The 9,376-nt window shown below is 45.4% G+C and overlaps 1 protein-coding gene across 1 annotated transcript in view; it reads right to left on the bottom strand.

The window, feature by feature from the left end:
- MGMT (O-6-methylguanine-DNA methyltransferase) overlaps positions 1 to 9,376 on the bottom strand; it is a gene marked incomplete at its 5' end in the record, with an annotated part of 31,059 nt that overhangs the window by 3,044 nt on the left and 18,639 nt on the right. The window contains one exon of the mRNA XM_009083969.1: positions 4,834 to 4,973. Coding sequence (XP_009082217.1) covers positions 4,834 to 4,973 — 140 coding nt within the window. The remainder of the gene's footprint in view (positions 1 to 4,833; positions 4,974 to 9,376) is intronic.

Raw genomic sequence — 9,376 nt, 5'->3', positions numbered from 1 at the left:
AAGAGCTTGTTTTCACTCGCAGCCTCATCAATACCTAAATCCTGGTGAACAAGTGACACTGAGAAGCTGTAATCAATAGCTCCCTGTGCGTTTTTTCTTCTGGTCAAATGGTTCAGCACTACTGACAGCCCTGACACTCGGAACATGATGCTAAATCTTTATCAACAGCCATCTGGGTGAGTGGCAGAGCAAGGCTGGGGTGGTCATTAGTGCTTGTGGCAATCTGTGAATAAACTAACTCCTCGGTAACGCATTTGTTTAGGGAGAAAAGGTGGGGGAAAAACCTCCCTGCACGTGGGATCGATCTCCTTGGAACTGCAGCGCTGTGTCTGAGGACTGAGCAGGGCTCTGCTGTGCCACTCTGGCAATGTGAGGAGAGGGAACTGTCCCACCACGCTGCTGATGGGCTGGAGACCTCCCAGAACTGCTCAGCTGTCAAACCCAGATCAACCAGGCCATAATGGAACAGTTGAGCTATCATGTTGGAACACACAGCAAGAATCACACTCAGCAAAAAAGAACCTTGTGCTTTCCTCATGTCATAGATTCCCCGACTGGTTAGGGTTGGAAGGAACCATCATCTAGTTTCAACCCTCTGCTTTTCATCCTCTCTTCCCTGACATACTCCTGTGATATGACCCAACATGGGTTCCAGGCTATCACCAGCCACTAAAGGAACCACAGACATTAGGAATGAAAGATATTAAGGAAAGGTTCTTCTCCCAGAGGTGTTTGGGCACCGGAACAGGGTTAGGTTGGCTATCAGGACAAGGTTCTTCCCCTAGAGGTGTTTGGGCACTGAACAGCTCCCAGGGCAGTGGTCATAGCCCCAAGGCTGACAGAGCCCAAGGAGTGTTTGGCCCATGCTCTCAGGCACAGGGTGCATTGTTGGGGTGTCTGTGCAGGGACAGGAGTTGGACTCAGTGATCCTTGTGGGTCCCTTCCAACCCAGGAGATTCTATGATTTATGAACAAACACACAGGTAGCTTCATGTATCCACAATGTGCCAGTTCCATCCTCCACCATCTTCTCACACATGCAAGATTGCTCCTCCCAATCTCCAGTGCTCAAAACATTTTGGCTGAATAACATCCTTGATTTAGATCCATATTATATCCTTGATTCAGGATAGAGTGATATTATATCTTTGATCTAGGACAGATTGATGTTTTATCCTCGATTTAGGGTAGGTCAATATCAGCATCAGGTTGTGCCCTTAGCTGGGGTTGAGCCCAAGCCATAACACCTCCAGAGAGGATGCAAACCCCAGTGCAGACGGCTCTGGCTGCTGCTAGCAGACCGGTGAAGATGTCTTATTTAAGGCACAGAACAGTCATTTAGGATGGCCTTGGACTAATCAGCCCAACATTCGCCACGTCCCATGAGCCCCTGTGATTTCCTTTTGATCCTCCTCTCCCAGTCTAATGAGATTTTTAATTGAACTTTATGGGTTCCCTTTGAGGACCACAGACTTTGCAATCAATGTGAACCACAGCAAACTCTGCCAAGTTTCTCTTGCAGAAGGTTAGGCATCCCCACTGTGTCCTCGGCACAGACACTGTGTCCTTCAGCTGCTGCTGCCACCTCTGCCACCTTCTCACAAAGCTAGAAGGTCACCACATGAAATAAGTGAAGCAGCACAACTGCCTGAGAAACCTGTGGAATGCACACTACCACAATTAAAGACCAAGCCTTGATTTGGCTTGGAGGGAGAAATGTGCTGGTATTTGGCGGGGAAAGGGGAGATTTGCAATGTTATCAACAGGTCTGAGGGACAACACAATGTCAGGGTTGGGGTTATTCCCAATGCTCCTTCTTGCTGTTACTACTATCCTCAAGGAATCACGTTTGTCATACAATCAATCTACCTCTAATGAGCAAATGCTCATTTTTACTGTTATACTATCCTCATTGAATCAGATTTATCATAGAATCTATCTCCCACCAGCCCAGGTTGCTCCAAGCCCCATCCAACCTGGCCTTGAACACTTCCAGGGATGGGATTGGGGTTTGGACTGCAGGGTTAGACCTTGGGTGGCTGTAGAAGACTGGGAGCTGCTCACACACCTGCTGGAATCTTTGACCCCCATGTTGGTTTTACATTCATCCTCTCAGTATTTCCTTCAATAAGGTTTGTATGAGGCTGCAATGTAGAATTGCAAATGGGGCTAGAAAATGTGTTTTCACAAGAGCTGATGGCTCTACAGACAGAAATGACAAAGGTGAGAGGGCTCTGCAGTGACATTTTTTGCCTTTATATTTCACCTCACTCATGAAAACAACCTGTGCATCACCACAGTCAACCCGCACATAGTGCTCATAGGTGAAGGACCACAGAGAGATTTCTGTGGGAAATGTGAGGAATGGTGAAGAGACCCTCACACTGAAGTGCAAAAGGATCACGTGTGTGTTTGCATGTGGAATATGGATGGAATGTGAGATTGACTCCAGGAGATGTGCAGCGATAGAAATGTGGTTTATGATGGGCAGGGCTCTCATTACAGCCCTGATTTATCATTTTTTTTATCATCAGCTTTCTCTGATGAAATATTGGGGTGGTATTATATTAATACAGCTCTTTTCCCCTAAAGCTATACATTATTATCTATAACACACTTAAACATTTTCTGCTGGGGCCAGAAACCACTGCAGTCATAGGATGGGCTGGGAACCAGCAATAATAACCAGGACTCCATTTAAGAAAAAATTGCAGTAGCTTTGCTGTATATTTTCAGAACTATTTTCATCCTTCCTCACAGGGGAAAAAGCAGGAATTTTCACACCACAACCTGCTGTTACTGCTACTTTGGATGCTGCTGCTCCACTGCAGCCTGAGGGCAAAGCTGGGTACATTTCTAGGCGACAGCAATTACATCTCCTTTTGCACAACACTGGATTGTTATTCTTTGAGAACTGTTTCCTGCAGGTTTGCATTGGATTGCCTTATCTTAATGTACAGCAGATTATATTGGAAAGCATTCCATCATATTAAAATAGTTTGTATTGTCAAGTACAATAGGGTGTATTGATGAAACACAGCTCTATGCTGCTCCCATCAGCTGCTTCACAGGGAAACCTGATGGATGCTTGAAACATCGGGGTGGGCTTCTTATATCAGCTGCTTCATAGGGAAACCCTATATCAGCTGGTTCATAGGAAGATCTCATGGATGCTTAAAACATCAGAGTGGGCTTCTTATAGCACCTGGTTCATAGGGAAACCCTATATGAACTGGTTCATGGGGAAAGCTGATGGATGCTTGAAACATCAGGGTGGGCTTCTTCTATCAGCTGCTTCATAGGAAGATCTCATGGATGCTTAAAACAACAGAGTGGGTTTCTTTATGGAGCATAGGACCTTAAACCCATCAGGGCCTGTGAGTCTCCAGGGCTGTGTGCTACCTGTGTGGAACTGTGGGATCCCCCTGGACTTGGCCCATGTACAGACACACTTTCAGTCTGTTTGTCAGAGGAGATATTGAGCTTGGAAGCCAAGTAAACAGCTCATTAGGGTGAACATGTCACCTGGGCTGCAGCACCATCGTGGTGTTGGTGCTGAGCACCAACAATGTGGGTGTTGGGGGTAAATCCTGGGTGTGAGCAGAGGCTGCTGTCCAATGGTTGCAGAAATGGGGTGTCTTGTTAAGCAGCAGAGCTGTGATCTTTGTTTGCAGGAGGGGAGATGACTCTAGTGAATACTTGTGCCACTAATGTGAGGTAAAAGTGAATAATTCCATTAACAACTGCTGCAGAATCTATGCAAAACAGCAAATGCATCAGCACCTGGAGATGCTTCCTGTGGTTGAGGACTGAATGATGAACATCCTAAGTCACAGATCCACTTCTAGGGGAAGATGCTCCTGCCCATGGCAGGGGTTGAAATGAGATGGGCTTTAAGTCCTTCCAACCCAAGCTATTCTGGGATTCAGAGAATCACAGAATGTTAAGGGGTTAGAATGGACCTTAAAGATAATCTAGTCCCAAACCCCCATTTCATTCCATGACTTGCTGTGGTTTCAGGGAACTGAACTCCCTCTCCTCATGCAGTACAGGTACATCCATGTGAGCCCCCAAACCTTTAATCCAGGATGGGGCTGACCCAAACCCACACCAGGATACAGCACACACTGACAGTAGCCCACCATGACCAGTGTTATTCAGGGGCATAAATACACCTGACAAGCCAAACACAGACAAAAAAAAGGTAAAGACAACTCCTGGGAAGACAGACAGACACCAAGTATTACAACACACAGATTATCCCAAATCCACAGGCCTATCCTAGAGCACTACTCCCTCCGGCTGGTTCAAATTCAGGCAACTCATCTATAGAACCCCAGAATGGTTTGGGTTGGAAGGTTAAAGACCACCCAGTTCCACCCCCTGCCATGGGCAGGGACACCTTCCACCAGCCCAGGTGTCTTCAAGCCTCATCCAACCTGGCCTTGTTTTCAGAATCACATTTATACCAGAGCGGGACCTGCTGTTAACACAACCAAAACTACCCACAACCTGCCAAAATGAGGACCATGTGGAGGATAAAAGACTTCCCTGACCTAAGAATATATTAGAAAGTCAGAGAACAACAAACTGTGTGAGGCTCGTGAATACAAGAAGTGTTTCTCTTTCCAACCTACCCCCATAAATGGTAGGGAATAAATCACACACAACTGGGCTGTGCATTATTGCTGATTAAAACCACTTATTGACCTTATTTCTCATGGTAGACCAGTTTTCACAGCAGATAAATTTAATCTAATGACATTTAGCCCTAAAAGCTTTCTAAATCCACCATCTCCCAACAACTTTGCTTAGAAGTTGAGGTGAACTTACAGGGTTGCTCCTCATTGCTCCTCCCACGGCTCTTGCTGCTCTGCTGTTGCCTGCCAGGTCTGCTAATTGCTTGTAGGAAACAGCCTCTCCAAACTTCACATCATTCAACAGGGTCCACAGCACTTGCTTGGTGAAGGAATCTGCAAGGAAGAAGAAGTGAGCACTGGTTGATTGCATGGCTGGAAAAATGAGGATGAAATAGTCAATGTAAGGAGAGTCTCAACAGCATTTTCTAATTTAAATTTAAACAGCCCCTCTGCACTGTCCTGTTATTGTACCCTCCATGCCTACATTTAAATACAAGATTATTAGCTCCAAGACCACTATAAAAAAAAGGATTTAAGGCTTGGATTCTCCTATATTTTTAATTTGCTTCAAGTACAATTATCCTGTTAACTCGTACAATGTGGGTTTTTTTTTCCCATTAAATGGGCAGAGTATAAATTAGCATAGAGTCAAATTAAAAGGGAAGAAATAAGTAGCTCTACCTATGTGACAAAGCCTTGGCATCTCCAGCTAATTTCCAACTTCAGCTGAGATGTGGGGGAAGACGCCCTAGAGCCAGTGGACTCTGCATTATCCTGGCTGACTGCATTTTATAGTCCAGACCCCCAAGCTACTGCTCAGCATTGCCAAACCTAAGGACTAGCTGTGACCTTGAATGCACAGAACATCCTTAATGACATGGAGAGGAAAAAAAAGAGAAATATAATGTATCTTCCATTATTTTCATTCCAGTTCGGCAGCAAATTGCTCCTAAGTGTTCCAATGGCTCAAATAATGAATAAGCAAACGCATTAGGAGCTGCTTTCTTTGGCATCTCAGGGTTTTTGCCCTGCCCAGGATTATTTTACAGGAGAAAAAGGGGCAGTTGTGGTTGGATTTTAGTTGGGTTGAACACCTCTCGCTCTTCCAAGGCACTTGGAGAAGCTTTGAAGATCTAACTGGTGAATAACTCCCTGAGAGGAGAGAGTTCGTGATTAAAAAGAGGAAAAATGTGGGGGGAAAAAGGAGGAGAGATCCTTTCCCTCAGCTGAGAGGCTCAACCTCCTGCTCTGGCAAAGAAACAACTGATTTCAACGACGGTTTAAACTGATTAAAAACATTTTCTTGCTTTAGTTGTCAAAAGAAGACACTGATTACCTTATGCAGGAAGGTAGAGAAATGTGATTTTGCTCTTAAAGGAAACCCACCCAGCCTTATGTGTGTGTTTAAATAATAAAAATCATTCTTAACTGAAGGGAATGATAATCACTTCATTGAAAAAAATCTGTTTAGTCTTTATTATAACATTAAGCAAATTAAACATCAGCATAATCCAGGTGATACGAGAAAAGGGTCATCAAAGAAATTAACTTTGTTGTTCATTAATTTACATGGATTAGTAGAGGGCAAAGAGATAGCAAATCTGCTCTAGTTTTTTATGATATAATTTCAAACTGTACACCGTTTGTGGCAGTAGGGTGACTTTGGGGTTAATCAGACTGATTTGTCCTTTTAATTGCTTTCTATTCAAAGAAAATTCATTAGATAATGTTCTCTTCAAAATTCATGAATCAATTTAACTGAAGAAACCACATTAACAGCTTTGGGTTCATTAGCACAAGCAGTTGTGTTACTGCCTGATTGCTATGAGGGTTTCCTTAGGCAAACAGATTTTGTTTACTGTGATTCCTCCAGAAAAGGTTTCTTTCCAATCAAATTGGTCCTCATGACTTTGGTCACCTCTTTGAGGCAGCGAGATCAGCACTAACCTCCCCTGTGCAGGGGCTGGGGAGGCACTGCCTGATGTCTTCACATCAATGACACACAGTGAGTCCACAAAAAAGCCCTTTTTGCCCTCATTTTTTGTGGGTTAGGATGTGATAGACCTGGAACGTTGCTCCTGCTTCTCCCTGATTCCAACAGGTTCTATAGAGTGTGCCAAGGCACTGAGTGGAGATGTGGCAGCTCCAGAGCTCCCCAGCAACAGCACCAGAGTGATGTCCAAATTCCTGAGTACCCTCCAACACACTGACAGAGGAACAGAGATTATCCTCCCCCAACAAGCAGGAGCAGAGTTTATCCTCCTGCCAGAGCCACTGCACGTGTGCCATGGGAGAACACACACTGCCTCTGCTCCCACATGAAACTCGTGAAGTCAAGAGCTCAGAGGAACGAAATATTCAGCAATCCTGTGCCTCATTCTAGAAACGCGTCTGAAAACTCCACTCCACCCTGTGGGGAGCGAATGCATTAATTAGTTTAAGCAGCTCGAAGAGACAGTGCCAAGTACTGTTATTAAACTGTCTGCAAGTGTGAGAGCCTGTGAGCACAACCTGCCCAGACGAGATGGCTGAACTTCCACCAGTTCTCACCGTGTGCCAGCGTTTTATGCTGTTAAATTTCCTTAGGAAGTGCTGTAAGAGCTGCACATAAAAATTAACACACACAAAGTCTCTTGTTGCACGAGAACACTTCGTACCTGCATGAGCTGAGGATGCCCACACCGTCCTGGGGAGGAAGGAACCAGCAGAGCCAGAGCTGAACGTGAGCATCAGGAGGATTTCTCCTTCCCCTGCACCCACCTGCATGTGCTGCACTGCTGGCAGCAGAAATACCTCCTCCAGGTGAGCAGGTGAACAGGCTCTGACTGTCTCCTTGCCAAGGAATGTGTGTTATGGCCTACACAGAGTAACCACCGCTGTTAGATGCTATTTCCCATCAAAAGGATCAGTAATTTGTTAGATTTCACAGGAAAATGCACATTTCTCCAGTTCCCACAGGGAGCTGGAGCTGCACTGGAAAGGCTGGGGTGAAGGACAGAGAAGGGAGAGGAGACCTGCGAGTGAGTTGGGCTTCTAATTGTCCACAGCTCTGAGGAACTGTTTCCACCTCCAGCTGTGTGTCCGTGGCATCCAAAGGTACTTGGGAGGGTTTCACTGAACCACAGGATGGTTTGAGTTGAAAGGACCTTAAAGACCATCCAGTCCCACCCCTGCCATGGGCAGAGACACCTCCCACCAGCCCAGGCTGCTCCAACCCCATCCAACCTGGCCTGGAACACACCCAGGGATGGAGCAGCCACAGCTGCTCTGGGCAATCTGTGCCAGAGCCTCAGCACCTCACAGGGAGGAATATTTACAGCTAAGTTATAACCCCCCAAAAGGACTTACCCAAACCTGCAGTTAATGCCCAAATGCTCAGAGGTCCCTTGGGACAGCTTGCTGGACTTTAATTCTCCATATAAACATGTTAAATCCATGGGGATAAACACAGAGAAAACCAATTTTACTTGCACACCAGCTGCATCATAACTTTTAACAGTGGAATTGAAGGTGGCAATTTGTCCAAAGAAGTAAACTCATATACCACTGACTAATCATCACAGAATCCCAGACTGGTTTGGGTTGGAAGGAACCTTAAAGACCATCTCATTCCAATCTCTGCCATGGGCAGGGACACCTTCCACTAGACAAGGTGCTGATATCTGCTATCTGACAAGCATTCATGGCGTTAGTGAGGGGCTCAGCCCTAGGGATGCAGGATGGATGGGGGAAGAGCAGAGACCAGTGCCAGTCCCCTCCTGCCCCCTCTGCACCTCCTCACACACTTCTTGGGGCAAGAGAGGCTCAGAAGAAAAACAGATTTTCCATCCCTCTTAATCCCTTTGGTTAAGAGGAATTAAAGATGGACCAATTTTTCCCTTCCCCTTAACTATGATTGCTGGGAATGTTAATTTTTGTTTGTTGTGTTGGGGGCTTGTTTTGGTTGTTTTTCTTTCCTTTTCTTTTTGTTTGCTTGTTTTTCCCCAAGAGTTTTCCAAATGCAAAGACACAGTTATAGACACTCACCCCTTCTCACCAGCTTGTTCACAGCCTGCCTGGGGTACTAAGACAACTTCTCTGTTTGTTTTTACACTTATTTGTCTTCGCTGTTATCACTATTGGTAAAAAAAAAGATAACATATTCAAACCACAACAGTTCCAAAATGCTTCAATCTACCTACAAAACAGCAGTTCCCACAGCAGCAGCAGCTTCTACCTAATCCAGAAACCTCTGTTTGGCTCTTGGACCTTGGAAGAACAGATTCAAACTCCAATTGCAGAACTCTACTGACAACAGGCAGCAGTGTAGAAGGTGAATGGAAGCAAGAGAGCTGGTTTAAGCAGTTTTGAACCTCCTTTACTCTTAAATATATTGTTAAAGCCTATGAAACCTGCCACCTACCCTAGGCTGAACTAGCAAGTGATATGTGAAGAGAGAAAGCTTTATCTGTTCTCTTGACTTCTTAATTGTATTTTGCTCTTGTTATGATGCACTTTCCATCCCTGGGAGTGTTCCAGGCCAGGCTGGAGCAACCAGATTGAAACATGGTTCCCTTCAGAGGGCCAAACTCTACCCTGAGAAGCAAGTAACTCTCCCTGGGCCTCATCCAGCACTGTTTCTGCAGGTTCAACTCCCTGAAAGTCAGTGGGTGTTTCACCTGAGTAGTAACTGATATCCTGAGCCATTTTGTTGCTCGGGAGCCTTAAGAGGAGTTTACTAAGCACTTCTAAGCGCA

This window comes from Acanthisitta chloris, unplaced genomic scaffold (genome assembly GCF_000695815.1).
Source record: "Acanthisitta chloris isolate BGI_N310 unplaced genomic scaffold, ASM69581v1 scaffold6751, whole genome shotgun sequence".
In the NCBI taxonomy this organism is placed as follows: domain Eukaryota; kingdom Metazoa; phylum Chordata; class Aves; order Passeriformes; family Acanthisittidae; genus Acanthisitta; species Acanthisitta chloris.
Note: the sequence above shows the minus strand (reverse complement) of the source record. Positions and strands in the feature narration are given on the sequence as shown.